This window comes from Pseudorca crassidens, chromosome 3, assembly GCF_039906515.1.
Source record: "Pseudorca crassidens isolate mPseCra1 chromosome 3, mPseCra1.hap1, whole genome shotgun sequence".
In the NCBI taxonomy this organism is placed as follows: Eukaryota; Metazoa; Chordata; class Mammalia; order Artiodactyla; family Delphinidae; genus Pseudorca; species Pseudorca crassidens.
This window is the reverse complement of record NC_090298.1, coordinates 171,004,210-171,026,276: the sequence shown is the minus strand read 5'-3', so window position 1 is coordinate 171,026,276 and position 22,067 is coordinate 171,004,210. Positions and strand designations below refer to the sequence as shown.

General features: G+C 62.2%; 3 protein-coding genes across 17 annotated transcripts in view; 2 read left to right on the top strand and 1 right to left on the bottom strand.

The window, feature by feature from the left end:
• Positions 1-8,272, top strand: part of DOT1L (DOT1 like histone lysine methyltransferase) — a 57,260-nt gene extending 48,988 nt beyond the window's left edge. For 9 of the 13 annotated variants that reach the window (XM_067734395.1, XM_067734391.1, XM_067734390.1 and 6 more), the window contains 4 exons: positions 1,685-1,749; positions 2,134-3,063; positions 3,774-4,389; positions 5,866-6,092. In XM_067734395.1, the coding sequence (XP_067590496.1) occupies positions 1,685-1,749; positions 2,134-3,063; positions 3,774-4,354 (1,576 nt within the window). In that variant the 3' untranslated portion in view covers positions 4,355-4,389; positions 5,866-6,092. Of the gene's footprint in view, positions 1-1,684; positions 1,750-2,133; positions 3,064-3,172; positions 3,304-3,773; positions 4,390-5,865 lie in introns of those variants that run through there. The other 4 variants (XR_010942565.1, XM_067734396.1, XM_067734397.1 and 1 more) reach the window with 4 other exon arrangements.
• Positions 8,273-8,819: 547 nt separating this feature from the next.
• PLEKHJ1 (pleckstrin homology domain containing J1) lies at positions 8,820-11,548 on the bottom strand. Of its 3 annotated transcripts, none has more exons than XM_067734471.1 (6): positions 11,024-11,548; positions 10,865-10,932; positions 10,631-10,697; positions 9,619-9,728; positions 9,479-9,542; positions 8,820-9,391 (listed from the first exon to the last, which is right to left on the bottom strand). In XM_067734471.1, exons 1-5 carry the CDS (start codon positions 11,115-11,117, stop codon positions 9,501-9,503), a joined length of 381 nt encoding a protein of 126 aa, XP_067590572.1. In that variant the 5' UTR covers positions 11,118-11,548; the 3' UTR covers positions 8,820-9,391; positions 9,479-9,500. The 3 variants fall into 3 exon arrangements, with proteins under 3 accessions (XP_067590572.1, XP_067590573.1, XP_067590570.1); XM_067734472.1 differs by having other exon boundaries at positions 9,633-9,728; positions 11,024-11,546; XM_067734469.1 differs by having other exon boundaries at positions 9,638-9,728; positions 11,024-11,524.
• Positions 11,549-11,617: 69 nt separating this feature from the next.
• Positions 11,618-21,987, top strand: SF3A2 (splicing factor 3a subunit 2). Its single transcript, XM_067734451.1, has 9 exons — positions 11,618-11,774; positions 16,363-16,527; positions 18,047-18,118; positions 18,860-18,906; positions 19,106-19,215; positions 20,182-20,231; positions 20,312-20,452; positions 20,930-20,998; positions 21,085-21,987. Exons 2-9 carry the CDS (start codon positions 16,402-16,404, stop codon positions 21,862-21,864), a joined length of 1,395 nt encoding a protein of 464 aa, XP_067590552.1. The 5' UTR covers positions 11,618-11,774; positions 16,363-16,401; the 3' UTR covers positions 21,865-21,987.
• The last annotated feature ends 80 nt before the right edge of the window (positions 21,988-22,067 follow it).

Below are 22,067 nucleotides of genomic sequence, written 5' to 3'. Positions count from 1 at the left end.
TGCTTCGTTTTCAGCTGTTGTGAATCGTGCTGCTATGAACGTCCCTATACTACATGTGTTTTTACTTGAAAATGTGTTTGCAATTTACCCAGTACTTAGGCGTGGAATTGCTGGATCTCATGTGGCGAGTCTGGGTTTAACGTTTTGAGGAACCACCAGACTTTTCCACGGCAGCTGCCCCATCTCACATTGCTGCCAAGCATGCACAAGGGTGCCAGTTTCTCCACATCCTCACCGGCACTTGTTATTTTCTGGGTTTGTTTTTAGTACGGTAGCTATTTCTGTGAGGGTGTGGTGGTGTCGCCATGGTTTTGACCTCATCTCCCTCGCAGTCGACGACATTCAGCATCATCTGTTCCTCAGACAGATGTCTGTTCAGGTCCCGGCCCCACTCTTGAGTCGGATTGTCTTGTGCTGCTGTTGTTATGTCATGAGAGTTCTTTAGACGTCTACGTACCGGATCCCTTGTCAGGTACGGGATCTGCAGCTGTGTTCTCCCGTCCTGTGGGTGGTGTGTTCACTCCATTGCTGGTGTCCTTTGAGGCATAAGAGTGTTCAGTGTTGACAAGATCCCGTGTGTTGTGTATCTGTGTTTTCTTTATTATTATTTTTCTTTAAAATTAATTTATTTTTGGCTGCGTTGGGTCTCTGTTGCTGCGTGAGGGCCTTCTCTAGTTGCGGCGAGCGGGGGCTACTCTTCGTTGAGGTGCACGGGCTTCTCATTGCAGTGGCTTGTCCTGTTGCGGAGCAGGGTCTCTAGGCGCGCGGGCTTCAGTAGTTGTGACATGCAGGCTCACTAGTTGTGGCGCACGGGCTTAGCTGTTCCACGGCCTGTGGGATCTTCCCAGACCAGGCTCGAACCCGTGTCCCCTGCATCAGCAGGCGGATTCTTACCCACTGCGCCACCATGGAAGTCCCTTTCTTTAATTTTATTTAATTCTTAATTTATTTATTTTGGTCGCTCTGGGTCTTAGTTGTGGCATGTTTAGTTGCGGCATGTGGGATCTTTAGTTGCGGCATGCAGACTTTTAGTTGCGGCATGCATGTGGGATCGAGTTCCCCCACCAGGGATCGAACCCGGGCCCCCTGCACTAGGGGCACGGAGTCTTACCCGCTGGACCGCCGGGGGACGTCCCTGTGTTTTCTTCAGTTGCCTGTGTTTTCAGTGTCTTGTTGACTTACCCTTCCACATACGAAAAGTACATTGTACAAGTTCTGGATTCTTTGGCGAGTTCTGTGTCTCTGGAGGTCATAGTTCTTCGGGACGGTCCACAAAAATCCTGACACATGAAGCACACACTGCTCTGTACTTCGGTACAGCTATGGGTACAGCTTGCTGGGGAGTTAACGTGCTAGGTGCTGCGCATCTGCCTCTGTGGACGACGCGGTCTCCTAGAGCTTGAGAGCACGTTAAGCATGGAGACAGTTCTGTCTGGGACTCGCGGCTGTCTTTGCGTGTTGGGAAACGGCATCCCTGCTCCTCCGCCGGGGCCTGGCTCTCACCACAGCCGTCATCGTGCCGGCACAGGTGCCACCGCACGGGCATGGGGGCGCCCAGGGGCCCTGACAGCGGGTCACGCATTGCCGGCTTACTGACCCCGCTGGGCAATTCGGTGTAAACGTATAGCGCTCTGGTGTGCCCGTGGATTGCAAACATTTATCATCTCTTTTTTTTTCCTAATAGAATTGAGAGAAAAATTGCAACCATCTCCTTAGAAAGCAAATCTCCTCCGAAAACCTTGGAAAATGGTGAGTTTGGTGCTCCCGATGCCTGAGTCCTTGGTGCCCGGCCTCTGAGGAGCCACACGGGGCTTCCAGAGTGGTCCCTGGGTGGTGTGGGTGCCGCCCGGCCTCCTGGCCCCTTTCCCTGTGGACATGGCGGGCGCTCTGGGTGCTGCCTGGGTAGATGGGGCACATGTGGTGCTCTGTGCTGACACACCGGCCCTCCCGCACAAGCAGCCCTGCTCCCTGAGTTTCTCCCACGGCCCCACCCTCGCCAGGTCTGCCCCGTCCTCCGCCATGGGGGCTTGTCTTGGGGGCAGGGGTCATTCCGAGCCGGCGGTGGTCTGGTCCCCGTAGCTTCCGCTCTGCCCCACCCAGCCCAGGCCTCATAGCCGCTGCCTCTCCTGGCAGGGGGCGGCCTGGTGGGAAGGAAGGTGCCAGCCAGCGAGCCGGTCAACAGCAGCAAGTGGAAGTCCACCTTCTCGCCCATCTCCGACCTCGGCCTGGCCAAGGCAGCCGACAGCCCGCTGCAGGCCACCTCCGCTCTGAGCCACAACTCCCTGTTCGCTTTCCGGCCCGGCCTGGAGGAACCTGGCGCGGGTGATGCCAAGCTGGCTGCCCACCCCAGGAAGAGCTTCCCAGGCGCGCTGCCGGGGGCGGGCGGGCTGAGCCCCAGCAGCCATCCCGCCAGCAGCTTCGCCCTGGGCGGGGGCCTGGCGGCCGACCTCAGTTTACACAGCTTCAGCGATGGTGCTTCTCTCTCCCACAAGGCCCCCGAGGCGGCCGGCCTGGGCACCCCCCTGAGCTTTCCCGGCCCGCGGGGCAAGGAGGGCGGCGCCGCAGACCCCGGCCCCTTCGTGAACAAGAGACAGCTGGACGGACTGGCCCCGAAGGGCGAGGGGGGCCCACCTGTGTGCGGGCCCGCGGACAAGGCCTCAGCGACGCACGGCAAGGCGGGCAAGGGCCGTGACCGCGAGCCCGACGTCAAGAACGGCCACAACCTCTTCATGGCCGCTGCTGCTGCTGCCGCCGCCGCCGCTGCCACCCCCCCCGGGGGCCTCCTCAGCGGCCCGGGCCTTGCCCCGGCGGCGTCCTCGGCAGGGGGCACGGCCCCGTCCGCCCAGACCCACCGCCCCTTCCTGGGCGCCTTCGCCCCTGGCCCGCAGTTCGCACTGGGCCCCATGTCCCTGCAGGCCAACCTGGGTCCGTCTGTGCTGCAGTCCCTGTTCAGCTCCGTGCCCGCCGCCGGCCTGGTGCACGTCTCAACCGCCGCCACCAGACTGACCAACTCGCACGCCATGGGCAGCTTCTCCTCCGGGGTGGCCGGCGGTGCAGTCGGAGGTAGGCAGCGCCCTCTGGCCGTGCGGGACCCGCTGGGGGATGGGCCGCGGGCCGCATGCTCTCACCGGCGCCCTCCGGGACCGCTGGGTTTAACCACCGCTGTTTGCAGGTTCCCTTCCAGGGCCCCCTGAGGGGGGAGAGGCTGTGCCCGCGTATCCCCTTGGGTCCACTTTGCACCCGTCACCTCGTTCCTTTTCGCGAAACGCAGACGTGACTGTCGTGTGGGCAGAGCGCTCAGGCGTGAGTCGGCCTGTGCCACGCTCTCTGGTCTGACGGCGTCCCTCTCGCTCTCAGGGGAGCTGGCGCCAGACGGAGCTCTCTCCTTCCTCCCCGCGGAGGTCACCTGTCAGGCCTGACGCAGCCCGGGCTCTGGGCAGCCTTGGGGCCGGCGCTGGGGAAGAGCCAAGGGCCGCGGCGCCCGCCAAATGCACCGTGGCGCGTGCGGGGTGGAGAGGAGCGCAGGGAGCCACAGCCGGCCCCTCACCGGGCACGGGCGCCGGGGCTGGGCTGGGCAGGGGAGGGGAGGGGAGCCGTCCTGCAGGTTATCCCAGCGCCTGCGCTCCCGCTGCCTGCGCTTCACCCTCACCTGTGCCGCTCGCACGCGGAGCTGGAGCTGCAGCCGCCGTCGGCTTCCCCTTCTCCGCGCGCCTTCCTTGGCTTGGCTGGTGATGCCCGCCTGTTGAAGCTGGGTTTTTCTCTCCTGTTTGCAGGTGCCTTTAACCACGCGGTGCCTCCCGCCTCCGCTCATCCGTTTGGAGCCAGTTTCGGCAGTGGGGCTGCATGTCGCAGCGCCACGCTGAGCCTAACCCCGCTGCAGGCGGTGGCCAGCACCCCGGCCTCTTCCTTTCAGGCCCCGCCCCCTGCGGAGCCGAGGCCGCCCCCGCCCCCTCCGCACCTGGGCCGGCCCCCTCCGGGGCCGCCCGCCCTCCACGCCCCGCCCCCTCCTAACGCCGCCTTGCCTCCGCCCCCCGCGCTGCTCCCGGCTAACTCTGAGCCCGTGCTCCTGCAGAACTTCGCGTCCCTCCCAGCTAACCAAGCTTTCTTACCTGCCTCCTCTGCTGCCTCTGTGCCGCCTGCTAACGCCTCTCTGTCCATCAAGCTCGCCTCACTTCCGCACAAGGTGTCCCGCCCCTCCTTCACGGTGCACCACCCGCCCCTGCCCGGGCTGGCCCTGGCCCAGGCCGCGCCCGTGATCCCGCAGGCCAGCTCCACGGGGCCGCCCGCCGTGTGGGTTTCCCTTGGCATGCCACCTCCGTATGCCGCGCGCCTTGCGGGGGTTAAGCCGCGATAAAGACCTTGCTTAGCTAGCAGTTCGTATTCTGTAAGGTAAGGCTAGAGCTCGACCAGGCGGCCCATACGAGAACCTGAACTGACCTTCCTTTGCAGAAAACAGGCGGGCCCGCGGGGCTCCGTGGAGGGGCCCGGGGGCCAAGGTTGCTCTCCTGCGGCCGGGAGGTGCGAAGGCGAAGAGCCAGGGAGGCAAGGGAACCCGGGCGGCGAGAGCAGAGAGAGGGAGGGTGTGGCTGGCCCCGCCCCCTCCGCCGCTGCCGGTGGACCCTCCCCCCAGGTCGCCCAGGGAGGGGGCCAGGAGGAGTCAGTCAGTCAGGGTTGGCGTCCTGGCCGGGTGGAGCCTAGCTCGAGCTTGCCGCCGCCCTAGGCTTGGCGTCTGCAGCAGCCTGGGACCTGGGCAGCCCCGGCGTGGGGTCATGGGGGCAGCTCAGGATCCCAGCTTTGCCTTTGTGTGCGCTCTTGGGCCCCTCAGCCCGTTTCCATAAACGCGCCTTATGAGGGTTTGGGGAGAGCTCAACGCGTTTAAGGCACCTGGTACACGGCAGGCCTTCTGGACGTGGGGGTCGCGTTTGTTGGGCTCCTTAGCTAGAGGGCCTGCCTGCAGGGGCCGATGGGCAGCAGGGTGAGTGTGGCGCCAGCCCCACAGGCAGGAACGCCGGGCCGGTGGCGGGGCTCTGTAGTTGTGGCCGAGGCCCGGCTCCTCCGGCCTCCGAGGCGCACGGGCTGCCTTTCAGACCGTCCGTTTGGGGGTCAGCGGAGACAAGCGTAGGAAGGGCCCGCTTTCGGGAGCTGGAGGGGGCAGGTGTCTGCGAGGCCTCCAGGGAGGGTCCTGGGCCCCGGTGCAGCTGGCCTGGCCACTGCTGGTGCCATGTCCACATCCCCTTGGGGCCAGGAATGGAGCGGGGGTCCTGCCTGCCTGCTGTCCTTGGCTGTCTGTCGTGTTTTTAAGTGGAAACAGATGGGAGGCCGCTGGAGTCTGACGGCCTCCTGGTCAGGGTGCATGCAGGTCAGTGGACAGCCCTACCCGAGGCCTGGGGATGGGCTGTGCCTCGGTTGTTGGAAAAGCCCAGAAGGTAGGGCGGCTCAGCCTGCAGTGGCCTCGCACCGTCAGAGGAGCTTGGAGAGGGCAGACGTGCACTGGGAGGTCGGGGACCAGGCGCACAGTGGACGCTGCCTGCCTGCCGTCCTGGCCGCGCCGGCCTCACTCCTGGGGCATGCAGGCTTGTCCTGGAGCGCTGCCCGGCGTGGGGACCGGGGAGGGTCTCCTGGGGAGGAGGGGAGGCCAGGACCCAGCCAGCGCCCCACACGCACTGGAAGGGCCTGGGGACAGGACCTCGTGCCTCTGACAGGGCCCAGAGGCGTGGCTCAGGGTGCTGCCACCACCTCGTCTGCCGTCTGTCGTCCGTCCGTCCGTCCGTAGGTGGCTCTGGCGCCCTGGCCTGGGGGTGCGACGGGCTCGTCTGGGCGCGAGGCTAACGCTATGCTGCCTTTCCTCCCGCGCCGTGTCCGCAGGTAACTAGGATTTCTACCTCAACCGCGAGACTATGCAAGGATGGGGCGGGCTGGCGGCGCGGGGCCCCCCCGCAGGACGGCGAGGACGGATGGAGGCCAGAGGACAGGCTCTACTGTGAATCAGCGCCGCGCACAGCTGCGGAGACGGCGCGCTGGGGCCTGGCTCCAGCCTGTACTGTCGATAGTCTTAGATAAAGTATTTATCGTTTTTTAAAAAGTATAAACAATTTTGACTTATTTTATTTCACCGAAGTCGTGAAGGCAACCTATCGAGAGATGTAGATACTATATTATATGAGAGAATATATGTAAAGACATCGCCGAAGGACCGGCCCACCGCGGAGACGCTGGCAGCCGGCCCGGTGCTATCTCATCGCCAGGCTCGCGCCTCCACGTGCTCTTGGTGCTGACTCTCGAGGTTGACCACGCCAACGCCAGGTCCTAGCGCCTGGCGTGTTCATTCCCGCCGCTCTTCCCATACCAAAGGCGGCGTCTCCGGTGGAGGCCCGCCCCGCCCCGCCATCACTGTGAACGGCCTCGGCTCAGCCCTCGGGATGGCGCCTTTGGCATCGGAACGGCAGTCCTGCGCGGCAAGGCTGCGGTGGCGGAGCCTCGAGGAGGGGACCCGTTCTCAGTGGTGCTTGTGAGGAGGGTCTGGTACCCGACTCTGCTGCCTGCCTGGCTGGCTCACTCGTGTGACAGGTGCATTTACTTTTGTACGTCTCTGCTCGCCCTGGGCTCACGCCGCAGCCCCCCCCCCCCCGCAGGGTCGGCTCCTGTGGTGGCCGGGGACGCAGGCGGGTTAGTTGTGGGTGCCTGCTTTGTCTACAAGGGAGTCACGCTGACAGGTGACAGTATTTTATAGAGAGATGATGAAAATTTATAAATTTCATAGACGGACTTCATTTATTTTTAGACTGTATGACGAATACACAGTAAACTAAAGAGAAAAGGAGGAAAGGAAAGTGAGGGGAAACTCTCCCGCCTGTTCAAGTGCACAGCGGCACTGGCCCAGGGCCCTCCTGCCCACTCTGCTGAGGTGACACCTGCTCCACCCGAGCGGCCACGGTGGTGCTTGGGAAGGGATGCGCTTGGGGTGGCCGGGCAGGAGGGCTGCTCCCTGAGGCTCCGAGGTGGCCGGTAGGGTTCTCGGTCCCTCGAGCACAGCACCTGTGACTGGTCCTGGGTCCCTGGGTGGGGCAATGTTGTCTGTGTGCCTCCCGAGAAGCTCTCGGTCCCCCGAAAGGGCCAACATCGGCCAAAGGTGGGCGCCCCGGCGAGGGCTGAGCGTGGGCAGTCGGAGCCCCATCCTCAGGTGTTTGCCACCCAGGCGGCACCCGTCAAGGAGCGCGGGAGGGTGGGCCTCTGTGTGGTGGCCTAACGTGAGCCTTCCCCGGCCTGGCCGACTCCACATACCCTTCAGAGGTGGACGCCACGGGTCCTCTGCCTGCCCTTGAGTGGGGTCGGTGTGGTGGCCGAGGCCCGGCCCCGCTTCCTGACCCCCGGGACGCAGGCCACAAGGGTCAGAGCGGGCCAGTGCGCTGCCTGCAGCCACCTCTACACTGTGTGGGGCAGCAATCAGGCTAGAGACGGAGCCTTCCTCCTGTGACCGCCCGCCCTGCCCCCCTTCCCCCCAGGTCGGTGCTCCCAGTGCACGACGGTGCTGTCCTGACCCCCGGCCCCCGGCCTCTCCAAGAGGCTCCCCTCCCCGTGTCAGGAACACAGGGCTCCCGAGAAAGCTACGGCGCTGCCAGCGGAGCCCCCATCTGAACAAAGGACACTGTACACAAACACTGCGTCACTTCGGGAGGACCACCGCGCCGCGTCTGTCCTCTGCACGCACGCGCAGGCACCAGGGGACGGACGACCCGCGCAGGGCCTGCCCCACAGCGGGGCCCAGCTCGGCCTCTCCACACCCACCCTCCGGTCCCAGCCTGAGCGCCGCTGCTGACGCCAGCCATGGGAGTAGGGCGCCGGCTGGCGTGCGTGGGGAGCGGCCCTGCGGGAGCCCCACCGCTGCTGCCGACGCGGGTGCTCCAGGTCTGACGGCTGCTGTCGCTTTGCTCAGGAAAACCTAACAACTAGGACAGCCTCCAGTCAGGGGATGCGTTTTCTGTTCAGCTATGAATCGTGACCTATTTAAGAACCAGCCCCCACCCCCCCTGCCCTTATTTATCCTGCCAGCCGGCCCGTCTACAGTTAGGACTGTTTGTTCTCATTTACACATCCATCCACGCTGGCTCTCGCATCCCTGCCTTGGTTTGTAACGGAGACGGGCTTTGTTTTCTTGTTCTGGTAGCTTATGTTTCAGTTGGGGCGCTGGCTCCACCCCCTCTTCCCAAGGGAACCCCACTGCACTGCGTTTCCACCTGTAGACGCTGTAATAAAATACCTGTTTTCACTTGAACCTGGTCTGGTGGCAGTGTTTCTTCCCGACCGTGACATGGCAAGGTCCTGGAGCGCAAAGGGGGTCCCGGGCCGTGATAGCCATCCCCAGTTGGGGAGGACGGTCACTCCCAGCAGAAGCCCCACCTGCTCCGGAAGGCAGGCCCTGTGACCACAGCAGACAGTGAGCCCCACCTCAGGGAGGCCCAGCCCCTCCTTCAGGGCCAACACCTGACTAGGTCAGGCCCACCCAGGGTGGGCCTCCTCCTTGACTAACTGAAACCGACTGCTTGGGTACTTTTCACACCACCAACAAAACCCTTCCCGAAGTCCCGCCTGCACTCGGAGGGAGGCCTGTGAGCCCCAGAGGCCCTGTGGGCTGGGCCCCAGCCTCCCCACCTTTCCTGGCTCTGGGTTCTAGGCCTCCTCTCCTCTGTTCCTACTGGGCACTTAAACCTTGAACCTGGGCAGGGCTTCACTTCCCTCAGGACCCCGCTGTGACTCTGCGGGACCGGCAGCCTGCGGAGGACAGAGGTCCCTCTCTGCATTCACTGCACCGCCGTCCCGTGTGAAAAAGAGGTACCTTTATTTGAACAGAACAAACTGGCCACCCGAAAGGCGCACCTTCCAGCTCTGCCCAGAGGCGTCTGGCCGGGGCCTGCCCCTTCAGCAGGAGAATTCACAGCAGCCCCAGCATGGGCCCACGCCCTTCACAGCATCACCTAATGTTGTACATTCAGCCTGCACGGGGCAGGAGAGTTGCACCAGCCTCAGGCACCTGCCAGGCCTGGATGGACGCACCCAAGGGGCTGGGCACAGCTCCTGGGAGGGGACACCTGTCCCCTGGCAGCAGCATGTGGCACTGAGATGCCACAGTCCAGTGGGTCCCAGTGCATCCAGAAGGGGCTTGCTGGATGGTTTCTTCAAAAAGGCAGCCCCTGCGGATCCTGGGGCTTTTAAAATCTGTAAACCAAGACACCTCCCACGACAAATCCAGGCTTGGCCAAGAAACCGGGGACCCAGGGAGGGTTCATCCAGCCCCCAGCAGGAAAGCTGAGGAGCCCCACACCCAGACTCATGCCTTCAGGCCGCTCAGCTGGAACCTGGCCTCCTCTGATATGCCGAACTGCTCCAGGGGATCCTGTGTGGGTGGACGATGGTGGGGGGGGGGACGGCATGAGCCTAGGCCCAGAAGACCCCCAACTCCCACCCCTGCACCCACGCGCACCTTGCCAGTCATCTTCTGGATCTCATTCCGGTAGAAGATGAGGCTCCTCCGCATGAACTCGTAACTAGGGAGGAGGGTGGTGTGAGTCCACAGGGCCTGCCCCGCCCCTGCCCCAGGCCCCCAAGGCGGCCGCACCCCACCTGGCTCGACGCACCCCACCTGGCTCGACGCAGAGCAGCCATCCACTCCTGACACTGCTCCTCACTGCAACACTCAAAGTGATACTTTCTCTCTGGGTCCTCTAGAAAGCCTGCGGAAGGAATAGCCCCCATCTGTCCCCGCTCGCTCCCACCTCCCCCCCACCCAGCCCTCAACTTCCTCTTGCCATTGTCCACGACTGTCCCCTTTCCATCCCCGGCCCGCCTGGGCCCACTGCTTCCCACCAGCTGGGCGTCGGTTGAACTGTGTCCCCCAAAAGATGTATGTTCGAGTTTTAAAAAACATGAGACATTTCCCAGGACTGTGAATCTATCCGGATGTGGAATCACTGCAGGTCTAAGTAGTTACAAGCAGTTGAGCTGAAGTCACGCTGCACTAGGGTGAGCCTCTAATCCAACAGAACTGGTGTTCTTAAGAAAATGAAACCTGGACACTACCACACAAGGGAGAAGATCCCATGAAAAGGAAGGCAGAGATGGAGTGAAAACGGTCGCCAGCGACCCCCCAGAAGCCGGGAGAGAGATCATGGGGGCAGATTCTCCTTCAGAAGGAACCAGCCATGCCAACACTCTTGATGTCACACTTCTTGCCCCCCAAAACTGGGAGAAATAAATTTCTGCTGTTTAAGCCCCCTAGTCTGTGGCACTCTTGCAGCCTCCCCAGAAGACTAGTTAGTAGCTCCGTCTTCGCCTGCAGACCCCACCCTCTCAAGACGACCCAGGAGAATCCTCCCAGTCCCCCAGCACAGGGCCCTGATCCCAGGAGAAATGAAACAATTACAGCGAGGCATCCACCCCGAGAGGGCAGCGCTCCCCAACAAGACAAGGGCGGCCTCTGGGGTAGTGCGCTCGGCCTGGGTCCCCACCCAGAGGAGCCAGCGCGAGTGGGGCTGCCCGGGACACTGGACTCAGCTTCTGGGGACTCAGGCGGGGCCGCGCCGGGGTGGAGCGGGGCGGGACGGGGTCAAGTAGCCTCGCCCCAGGCCGCACTCACTGATGGAGAAGCCGCTGGGCTCTTCCTGAGTGACTCTGCAGTGCTCCAGCAGCAGGGCTCCAACGGGCTAGGGGCAGACAGGGGCATGGGGGCGGGCACCGGGAACCTGCCCCCGCCCCGCCCCCGACTCCACACCCCGCCCCCCAACTGCGGCCGCCCCCACCCAACTCCGGACCCCGACCCCGACCCCGACCCCAACCCCAAACCCCGGCCCCGCCCTCCCCGCCGCCTTACCTCCGCCTCGTCCGTCCGGAAGTAGAAGAGGAAGTTGACCACCAGCTTCACCAGCCGCCGTTTCACCACTGCGGGAACAAGGCGGGCTCGCGCGCGTTCCGCGGCTGCCCACCCCCGCCCCCCGGCCGCCCTGCCGCTCCGGCGCCTCGGGCCGCTCACCGCTGCCCTTCTTGGGGCCCCGCATGCCCAGCTCAGCTGCCATCTCGGCCGGCTGCCGGGACAGCGCCTGCAGCTCCTTCTCGTTATAGCGCATGGCGCCGCTGGGACCCAGAACGCGGAGCGCTGGGCCGCGCCCTCCGGGCCGCCGTCCTCACTCGCGCCGCTGCCGGCGCCAAAAGAGTCCCACGGCGTCGTCCCGGAAGCGCGGCCGGAGCTACCACGCCTGCGCGCTCCCGGGCCGCTCAGCCTGTCCTACACCGGCGAGTGGCAGAAGCGTCCCGGGGGCTGCCGGGGCCGAGAAGAGCCCTCGTGGGGCGCACAGAGCAGTAGGCAAGATGGACGGTTGTCACGTAACCAAGCAACAAGGTGGACCCGGGGTGGAAACGATAAAGCACCCCCACGACCTATAGCGCCCAGTACTCAAGGGAACAGGCGGACGGGAGTGGGAGACGAGAAGCAACTCGCTATCCCGCGAGAACTGGCTCCGCGCGAGTTTGGCCGACGATAAGGACAGTGAGAGCCGGTGCGCACGCGCGCTTCGGCTTCCGGCCTGCACTCCTGCTGCCCGCAGTCCTCCAGCCTCCGAAGCGTCTAGCCCGCGCCGCTGGGCGGGCCGGGCATGCGCACACGGAAGAACCCCGCCCCGCTTGCCCTCGGAAGTGCTTCCTTAGCCCGCGGCGCGCATGTGCAGAACGAAGTCGGCGCGGCGGCAGAGGTGGTGGCCGAACAGGCGACGGCGGTGCGGCCGCGGGTGAGAGTTAAGAGCCGCGCGGGGCTAGGGCGGCGACCGCGAGGGGCTCCCTGGAGGGGAGTAGGCGAGGGGCGCCTCGGCAGGGGCGCGGGCTGGGGGCGGGCGCCGGCTCCGCGCCCGCGCCCGGCGCTGGGCAGGCCCGACCCCCACACCCTCGCCTGCTAGGAGCTCCGGCTGCAAAGGCCCATTGGTTCGGTCGGGTCGTGGTCCGGGGCGCCTTCCCTGCGCCCGAGGACTCGTCCGTTGGCTTGCTGGATCTGTGGTCCGGGACTCACCTGGATAGGGGTGACGGCGGCCCCAGTTCCAGGCCCACCGAGTGGAAAGGAAGGTCCGGAGGCGGAGCGCCCGGCACCGCGCCCGAGGCCACCAGAGCCCGTTAGCTGGGCCCGTTTCGCAAGCGAAGCCCCGAGGTTAAGTGACTTCCCCGCCTGTCAGTCTAGGTTTCTTATACCATTCTTCTTCCTGCCCCCCAAAGCTCATTAACTTCTTCACCTTTCCTATTCGCCTGATTTTCTTTGCTTGTTGTTAAACCTTTGTACTCAAAGCGTTTTCACATCACACGCCTAGCGGTTGTATTTTCCAACAGGTTGAAACAAATGGATGTCTTTTTTCCTTTCCCCCGTGGAAACTTCCCTCTCAAAGCTGTCATCCTCCTGCTCCGGTCGGGACTGGAGCCCCACCTTGCAGCTGAGTAGCTGTCCTAGAACCTGTTGTCCGGGCTCCCCTGGGCTGGCTTGTTTTCAGTGTGACCATCTACTCCCCTTCCTTTCTTCCATCAGAGCTCATCAGGTAGCTTTTGAAGAAGTCGACTCATTTTTTTTTTTTTTTTTTTTGCGATACGCGGGCCTCTCGCTGTTGTGGCCTCTCCCGTTGCGGAGCGGACGCGCAGGCTCAGCGGCCATGGCTCACGGGCCCAGCCGCTCCGCGGCATGTGGGATCTTCCCGGACCGGGGCACGAACCCGCGTCCCCTGCATCGGCAGGCGGACTCTCAACCACTGCGCCACCAGGGAAGCCCTCGACTCATTTTTTTATATTGAGCTCTCGGTTAGCTGAAAACGGCTTTATTTACCCTCACAGGCAGAAGGGTGGGTGTAAAGTTCCAGATCAAAAGCCCCCGGTGGGAGCTGTGAAAGCATTGCCCGTCTTAGGAGTTCCCTGCTGTCCTGAAGGGTCTCGTCCCGTTCTGGTTTCCGACCTCTTGTTTCTGATTTTCTTTCTGTCTAGTAGAAACTTTAGGTTTTCATTAGTGCTGTGAAATTTAATGGTTTCTTCGTTTGAGAGTGTTTTTTTTTGGTTTTGTCTGAAAATTAGGTTCTTTCAGTTCTGGGGTATTTTCTTTTATTTCATAGGTTATTCCTTTGATGATATTCTCCACGTTTGTTCTTTTTAATTGTTATTTTATGTGGGTCTATAGTTGATTTACGACATCGTGTTAGTTTCAGGCGTACAGTAAAGTGATTTATACACGTACATGTGTCCGCTCTTTTTCAGGTTCTTTTCACATATAGGTCATTGCAGAGCATTGAGCACAGTTCCCTGTGTTATGCAGGAGGTCCGTATTGATTATCTTTTTTTTGAATAAAGTTATTTATTTTATTTATTTTTGGATTTGTCAGGTCTTTGTTGCTGCGCACGGGCTTTCTCTACTTGCGGCGAGCAGGGGCTACTCTTCGTTGCGGTGCGCGGGCTTCTTGTCGTGGCAGCTTCTGTTGTTGCGGAGCACGGGCTCTAGGTGCGCAGGCTTCAGTAGTTGTGGCGTACGGGCTTAGCTGCTCCGCAGCATGTGGGATATTCCTGGTCCAGGGCTCGAACCCGTGTCCCCTGTATTGGCAGGCGGATTCTTAACCACTGCGCCACCAGGGAAGCCCTGGTTATCTATTTTAAATATAGTAGTGTGCCCACGTTTCGTTCTGTTTTCAGTTCGTGATTTCTAGATTCTTGCTTTGCCTGTTATTATTTTGCTATTATTGTTGTTATTGTTGTTCATTTTCCTGTTCTCCATTATGAAAGCCTTCTTTAACTCTTACATTCAAGCGCTCGTATTCATTGTTTTGTCAGGTTCATCACGTATTTACTTTTAAAGGTTTATTTTTTTTTTTTAACTTTATTTGTTTATTTATTTAGGCTGCACCGGGTCTTAGTTGTGGCATGCGGACTCTTAGTTGCAGCATGTGGGATCTAGTTCCCCGACCAGGGATGGAACCCAGGCCCCCTGCATTGGGAGCGTGGAGTCTTACCCACTGGACCACCAGGGAAGTCTCAGGGTTCGTCTGGTTTTAATTCACCATGCTCTCCTTTGGCGTCTATTCTAGTTTCACGATGTGGTAACGTCTCCTGTCATCCGGGAGGACTGTGGTAACGTCTCCTGTCATCCGGGAGGACGTTAACATCTTCTATTGATGTTTCCACCAGGTTTCTTTTTTCTCTGATACACACGTTTCTTTGCGTCTGTTTATGTTAAGTTACCAGTCTGCATGGAGAGTAGTGCTTCTCATCTAGCGAGCTCAGTGGGCCTGGCAGAGTGCTGGGGTTTGGGGAGTGTGGGGGGCCCCCAACTGTCAGTGTCTGAGAATACTGTCTCTGGTGCTCTCTTCCCAGAAAAGACTCCTGATCTCCCCTGGGCTGGGAGCACCAGCTGGGTCTCCTGCCTGCTGGACACAGACCAGGGGAAGGGGTGTTGCCTGCTGCTTAACGGGTGGGTTTTTTGTTGTTGGTTTTTTTTTTTTTTTTTTTTTTGGCTGCATCAGGTCTTCGTTGCTGCGCAGGCTTTCTTTAGTTGCGGCGAGCGGGGGCTACTCTTCGTTGTGGCGCGTGGGCTTCTCATTGCGGTGGCTTCTCCTGTTGTGGAGCAGGGGCTCTGGGTACGCGGGCTTCAGTAGTTGTGGCTCACGGGCTCTAGAACGCAGGCTCAGTAGTTGTGGTGCATGGGCTTAGTTGCTCTGTGGCATGTGGGATCTTCCCAGACCAGGGCTCGAACCCATGTCCCCTGCATTGGCCGGCGGATTCTTAACCACTGCGCCACCGGGGAAGCCCTAGCAGATGGGTTTTGATGGACCTGCCCCCTTTTCTCTCTGGCCTCATCTCAGTCTCTGATAGCTACTGGCACTCACTGTAACGTGGTGAGTGATTAAGTACTTGCTTGCGTTTGGGTTTCCTGAGCCAGTCGGATCCTCTCCACAGGTGCTCTCACGACACCTGTGGCGCGTACTCCCGGCTAGGACAAGAGCTTGTTCTGGCTGCTTGAAGAGAAACTGGGCTCCCCCCAAACTGACTGGAACTCTTGGCTCTGGTAGTGTTTTGCCTTTACCAGTTGGCGGCTCTGGGTGGACTTGGCGTGAAATAAAAAGTCTAGTCCTGGGATTCTGCAGCCTCACCACGTGTGAGGTTTTTGTAAACTCATCAGGTCACACTGCCGGTCGGTGGCAGAGCTGGCTGGTGCCTGGACTGTTAGTTTCCTGTGGTCGGTGCAGCAAACCACCACCGACTTAGTGGCTTAAACGACCTAAGTTCATGATGCAGCTCTGGAGGTCAGGAGTTCATTGTGAGTCTCACTGAGCTTTATTTCTTCTGGAGCCTCCAGGGGAGCATTGGTTCCACCTTTTCCAGCTTCTAGAGGCGCCGCATCCCTGGCTCGCGGCCCGTCCTCCATCCTCACAGCCGGCAGCGCAGCATCTCCTGTCTCTCTCTGCCTCTGACCCCCCTGCCTCCCTCCTATAAGGACCCTGTGATGACACTAGGCCCCTTGGGGAATCCAGGGTCCTCCCCTTCTCAGGGGCCGTAACTTAACCCCACCTGCAAAGTCTCCTCTGCCCCGTGAGGTGACACGTCCAGGAACCCTTGAGATTGAGATGGGGCCATCTTTGGCAGGGGTCATAGTCACTCCTGGGCCCCATCCCTGTGAATTTACCCCAACAGAGACAAGATGCCAGGGGCCTGGGGCCAACATTGACCAGTGGGAAAGGGAGTGTAAGATGAGAGAGTTTCCTGGAGGTTGGGTCTGAGCTGAGCCTGAAGGAGGGTGGGAAACAGTGGCTGGGCTGGAAGAGACATCAAGGGCTCGGGAGAGCCTTCCTCAGCCGCGAACGAGCCGTGAACATCTTGTGCGTTAGGCAGTGGCGGGGGGATAGGTTGGTAGATGTGTTCCTTGTTTCCAGCAAATGTACAGCTGAGCCGGAGAAGCAGAATTTAGGCTGAGAGAAATAAGTGTAAGACAATCAGAAAGGGAATTCAGAGGAGGGAGTGAACAGCATGGGCTTGGGTGGTCTGGGGAGGCTTCTTGGAGGAGGTGAGACTAATTAGTGAGACCTTGGTCTCATTTTGCCCTTTGCCATTTTGGGTCCTTGGGCCTTTGCACTCCTCAGGCTGGGGGGACTTCCTCAGTCCACCCACCAGGTCACCTGGAGATGCCCTGTTTCTCCTTCTTCCTCATTTCCATGTGCCTGGCCCATAGTGGACCCTCGGCCACTGGAAGAGACTTGGTAAAGCGTGGGCATGAGGCTGAGAGCTGCGAGAGCTCTGGGGGATGAGGCTGAACCAGGAGGGCGAGGCCTCCTGCGCAGCCTCACAGCCGCCCCTTGGCCTCCACAGGTTTCCTCTCTGGTCTGGTAGAGCCCCAAGGTCCTCACCATGGACTTCCAGCATCGCCCCGGAGGCAAGACCGGGAGTGGGGGCGTGGCCTCCTCCTCTGAGAGCAACCGGGACCGTAGGGAGCGCCTCCGGCAGCTGGCCCTGGAAACCATCGACATCAACAAGGTACACGTGCCCTCCCGCCGCCTGTGCCCACCCTGCACCAGGGAGCTTCACCTGGAGTGGCAGCTCTCAGTGTCCACCAGAGGCCGGCTGCTGTTCGTAGCCCCACGTTTGAAGGGTCTGTTAGCACAGGAAGCTATACTTAGCCAGAGGTGTGGGGAGTCGCCAGTGGTGGGGGCCCTGATGGCACCACGGGCAGCGAAAGACAGCAGCTTATCCGTACAGAGCTGTAGGGAGACAGGCCTCTGCCTCGGCCCTGGGGATACGTATGTGGGTCCCCCTGGGCGCTGTGGGGTGTGCAGCAGCATCCCTGCCCTGCCCCCGCGCCAGATGCCAGGAGCTCCCCAGTCACAGTGGCCACAGATGTCCCCATATGTCGCTCAGTGTCCCTTGGGGGGCGGAATCACCTCCGGTGAGACCCCAGGGATAGGGATTCCACTGACCCCAGGAGACTGGGTTCCATGACCACCTGACCTCTGTGGTCCTGGGATGCTGTACACATTTCAGTCCACACCTGAGTGGGAGGGAGAGGAGGTGATACAGATGATGGGGGCCCCCCTGGTTTACACCAGCTGAGCATCGGGGATTTATCCTGGTGTCCAGCGTGAGCAGGGAGCAGACTCAAGGTTTTCGCGAATAACTGACTAAGGGTTTCTCAGCTTGGAGGTGCGGCCCGGTCATTCCCTGGGGCGTGGGGGCCATCACGGGCGCTGTTGGGTGTGGAGCAGCACCCTCACCTCCACACTTGATGCCAGGAGCCCCCAACTCGTGACAACGACTGACGTCCCCAGACATTGCCCAGTGGACCCTGGAGGCAGAGTTGCCCTCGATGTGCCCCTTGGTGTTCAGTGTATAGGTCCTCTTAGACTTTGAAACGCTCTGAGGTGTGTCGAGCCCGCACCGTGTGCCGGACGCTCCCAAAGCCCCTCAGAGGCCTGGCTTGGGAGGTCAGTTCTGTTACTCTTCCCATTTTCCAGATGAGGAAACAGAGTTGAGGGTGGGATTGTCATCGCCAATGACGACACGCTCTCTGGGCGGTGGAGTTGGGACCTGAACCCCTGCCGTCTGCTCTGCGCCTCTTGAGTGGTCACCAGTTGGCCCTGGAGCCCCTGCCCCACTCACGGGATGTGCAGAGACGGGGTCTCCTAGGGCCTCGGGTTGGCCCGCTTGCTTCTCTGCCCGCGTCAGGCTGTGCTGCGGCACGAGGAGGGCTGGCCTGGTCGGCGCCATGGAGATGCATGAGCAGCGGTGCTGTTTCGGCTCTGCCTCCTGGACCCCAGGCTGCCGAGGACGTGGGGCCGGGGCTCCCGGAGGACCCTTCCCCGAGCTTGCTGCAGGGGCGTGTGGTCAGCCCCAGCCCCACCCAGTGGGCTCTGCGGTGCTGCCTGGGGGGCTCCTGCTTGTCCTCTGCGCTCCCTCCCCCGCCACGAGCGTTTGCCCTGAAGAGAGTGGTGTTCTCTCAGCGCCCGTGCGGGGTCCCCAGGGCCCCTCCCACCGCATAACAAGCGTGCTTCCTCCGCAGGACCCCTACTTCATGAAGAACCATCTGGGCTCCTACGAGTGCAAGCTGTGCCTGACGCTGCACAACAACGAGGTGTGGCCCCGCCCCTGCCCCACCCCCCACCCCGCCCCACCTGTGCTGCTGTGGACTTGGCGAGTTCTTCAGTACCGGTGGCACCGTTGCCACAGATGTGTATCTGGGAACGTGGGGACACCCTGGGACGTTCCACGTCAGGGCCGGGGTCGTGAAGTCTAGCCGGTGTGGCTCTAGTTTGCGCCTTTGAAGCAGGCGAGAGTCTGATGCTCCCTCACGCTGGGCCCCTCTCCTGGCACGAGTAGGTCCCTTTGTCCCTTTTCTCGTGTGGAGGACGTGCTTTGTTTCTGGTGGTTGCCCGCCCCGGTCGGCAGCACTGAATTGAACAGCCCGACATGGGAGGGTCTCCCCGCGGCATTGGGGCTGCTCATCCTCCGGGGAGGACCGTCCTGGGCATGCTGTCCCCGGGGGTCAGAAACCGCCCCCCCCACCGGCCCCCGTTGAGAACCACTGATTCGCGTGTCTCATCCCTGGGGCATCGTGGAGATGGAATCACGGGACATGATCACTCCTGGGTTTCCCCACCACTTCCAAGCAGTGTCCACAGCCCACACTGCACCCCAGCAGCTGCAAGACTGCCCGCGTCGCACCCTCCGGAGGCCCGCCTCACCCCCGGCTTTTGGGGGTCTCGTTCCCCTGTGTGCAGACCCACTAGCGCTCATCTACTCAGCAGTGATCGGGTGCCTATCGGCACCTCCCCGCTCGCTTTGTCCTGAGCTGTGCGTCCCTCTCCCGTTCTAGGGGAGTTACCTCGCGCACACCCAAGGGAAAAAGCATCAGACCAACTTGTGAGTACCTCGCGCCCCTTCCCATGCCCGGCGCTCACCCCCACCAGAGCTGTCACCTCACTTGACCCCCGTCCCCCCTGACCTCGAAGCTCCAAGGTTGGCTGGGGCAGGGCGGGGGGGTGGCACTCCTGGCACCTGGGCCTATGGCCTTGGCGGCCTGTATGGAGGGGCCTCAGCCCCATGTCCGTCCCACCTGCAGGGCCCGGCGAGCAGCCAAGGAGGCCAAGGAGGCCCCCGCCCAGCCGGCGCCAGAGAAGGTCAAGGTGGAGGTGAAGAAGTTCGTGAAGATCGGCCGCCCGGGCTACAAAGGTAAGGATGCTCTGTGGCCTTGGCGGGCAACCCCACACCCATCCACACCCACACCCACACCCACACCATCCGCCTCTGGGGAGTGGCTTCCTGTCAGAGGGCTTTCTTCCCTGGGGGCTGGGACCGCCTTCCCACCGTGAACTTTCACACACATGCCGGAGGAGGAGCAGTGTCGTTATTCTTTACGCTCCTAGCAAAGGTGGGTGAGCTTGTGGGACGTGAGCGCGAGCCCTGGTGTGGCTCTCTCCTCTGACCACGGAACTGGGTGCTGGCTCTTCTTCACCTGAGGAGAAAGGAAGGGGAGGGGGAGGGTCTGTGCGTGCAGCAGCGCCTGTGTCACCTGGTTCGGAAAGCCAGTCAGGCGGCCCAGCTGGAGCACAGGGGATACAGGAGACCGTGTGCCGGGGGGGGGGGGGGGACGGCAGGCCACCTGGTAGGCGTCCTGCTAAGGTGGGGACATCCTGCGTGTGGGTGGCGTTTCGGGGCGTGGCGTGCAAAGGCCCTGGAGTGGGCCTGCTTGGTGAGCCAGGACAGGGATGGCACTGTTTCCCTGGGGAGGCCACCACAGGCTTTCTGGCCAGTCCAGGCCATCTGGCGTCTTCCTGGGTGTAGCGGGGAGACACTGAGCACCCGTGTGGAAAGCAGCCCAAAGCCACAGAGCTCTGGCAGTGGGCACCCTCTCCCAGAAGTGGGGGCACAGTCTTGACCCTCACACTCGATGCTCCCCAGGTGGGGGGGCGGGCAGTGGGGAGGTCTCCCTCCCACCCCCACCCCCACCCGTGTGATCTGGGGCAGATGGCACCCGGGGTGCAGCCCTCCCAGCCCTGGGTGGTGCCCATCCAGCTGCGGATGGCTCTTGTGCTTCCCCAGCCAGGTGACCACCCCCAGGCCTGCTCTCCCGTTTGTGGGTGGTGTTAGGCCAGCCCCAGGGCCCCTTAGCTGGTCCTGACACCTCCTGTGTTGCAGTGACCAAGCAGAGGGACACGGAGATGGGTCAGCAGAGCCTCCTCTTCCAGGTGAGCAAAGGCTGGGGACCCAGTTCTGAGGGAAGGGGCTCCCTGAGAGGCGGTGCTGCCACCTGGCCGTGTCCCCACAGATCGACTACCCCGAGATTGCCGAGGGCATCATGCCCCGCCACCGCTTCATGTCCGCCTACGAGCAGAGGATCGAGCCTCCGGACCGGCGCTGGCAGTACCTGCTCATGGCCGCCGAGCCCTACGAGACCATTGCCTTCAAGGTAGCGCACTGGACCCCCGAGAGGTGGGGAGCCGGCCGAGGAGTTTGCTCCGTCCGGGCAGCTGGCCTCCAGCCCACTCCAGGATGCCCCTTCCTGCCAGGGCCAGGGGTATCCCTCTGGGCCCTTGCCTCTTGAGAGGGTGGCAAAGGACAAGGCAGCGCGAGGGCCGGGGGCTGGGCATCGAGGTGGGTGTCCGCCCAGAAGCAGAGACCCCTGACATGGCCCCAGCAGTAAGGTGTCCCTGCTGCTGGCTGTTCATGGATTCCATGACCGGATCTGGTCCCCAGATGGACGTTAATGGCATAGCGTAGATCACGGCTTTCTCGGGCTTGCAGGTTTGCTGAGCGGTGGAGCAAGGACATCAGTCGACTCTGTTACCCCTAAGCTAGACCCTGTCCCCTCACAGAAGGGCCTCCTCAGCTAGGCCATCTCGTGGTCCTGAAGGCCCGTCTCTGCCCCCTGCTCCACCCCACGCAGGTGCCAAGCAGGGAGATTGACAAGGCTGAAGGCAAGTTTTGGACTCACTGGAACCGGGAAACTAAGCAGGTGAGTCACTGCAGGTCCAGGCAGTTGCCGAACCTTCTCCCAGCCCGAGGCCCAGGGGCCACGCTCAGCCTCTCCTTTCTGTCCAGTTTTTTCTCCAGTTCCACTTTAAGATGGAGAAGCCACCGGCCCCGCCGAGCCTCCCTGCAGGGCCTCCTGGGGTGAAGCGGCCCCCACCCCCGCTGATGAATGGTTTGCCCCCTCGGCCACCACTGCCCGAGTCATTGCCCCCGCCCCCGCCAGGAGGCCTGCCCCTGCCCCCCATGCCGCCCAGTGGGCCTGCGTCCTCGGGGCCTCCGGGCCCTCCTCAGCTGCCCCCACCGGCTCCCGGTGTCCACCCCCCAGCACCAGTGGTCCACCCCCCAGCATCTGGAGTGCACCCCCCAGCTCCTGGGGTCCACCCACCGGCACCAGTGGTCCACCCACCAGCATCTGGGGTCCACCCCCCTGCTCCGGGGGTCCATCCCCCAGCCCCAGGGGTCCACCCTCCAGCACCAGGGGTCCACCCTCCAGCCCCCGGGGTCCATCCTCCCCCATCTGCTGGGGTTCACCCCCAGGCCCCAGGGGTGCACCCACCAGCTCCTGCAGTTCACCCCCAGGCCCCGGGGGTCCATCCTCCAGCTCCCGGGGTCCACCCCCCAGCCCCAGGGATCCACCCCCAGCCTCCTGGGGTCCACCCCCCACCTCCTGGGGTCCACCCATCAGCTCCTGGGGTCCATCCTCCAGCTCCTGGCGTCCATCCCCAGCCTCCTGGAGTTCACCCCTCAAATCCCGGGGTGCATCCCCCAACTCCCATGCCTCCGATGCTGAGGCCCCCGCTGCCCTCCGAAGGCCCTGGGAACATTCCTCCCCCTCCCCCCACCAACTGAAAAGCCACCCCTGTCCCAGCAAGTCTGGCCTTGTTTTCCTGTGTTCCCCCCCGCAGAGTGAAGTTGAGTTTTTTGTACAGGGCTGGGCCGTGTTCCCAGAGCCCATTAAAGAGTCTCTGCTAACCTTGGAGCGCACTGCTGTGTGGGCTGGCCGGCGGGCGGGTGGGCGGGAAGCACCCACTCGCTGTGGGTGAACACGCACG

Excerpts from the sequence above, each read along its gene's own strand:
- SF3A2 (XM_067734451.1), top strand. The coding sequence starts at position 16,402 with ATGGACTTCCAGCATCGCCCCGGAGGCAAGACCGGGAGTGGGGGCGTG. Across the intron at positions 19,216-20,181 it reads CGGCCGCCCGGGCTACAAAG|TGACCAAGCAGAGGGACACG; the intron begins GTAAGGATGCTC and ends CCTGTGTTGCAG. Across the intron at positions 20,232-20,311 it reads AGCAGAGCCTCCTCTTCCAG|ATCGACTACCCCGAGATTGC; the intron begins GTGAGCAAAGGC and ends GTGTCCCCACAG.
- PLEKHJ1 (XM_067734469.1), bottom strand. The coding sequence starts at position 11,117 with ATGCGCTATAACGAGAAGGAGCTGCAGGCGCTGTCCCGGCAGCCGGCC. Across the intron at positions 9,729-10,630 it reads GCCCAGCGGCTTCTCCATCA|GCTTTCTAGAGGACCCAGAG; the intron begins GTGAGTGCGGCC and ends TTCCTTCCGCAG. Across the intron at positions 9,543-9,637 it reads GCTGCTCTGCGTCGAGCCAG|TTACGAGTTCATGCGGAGGA; the intron begins GTGGGGTGCGTC and ends CCTCCTCCCTAG.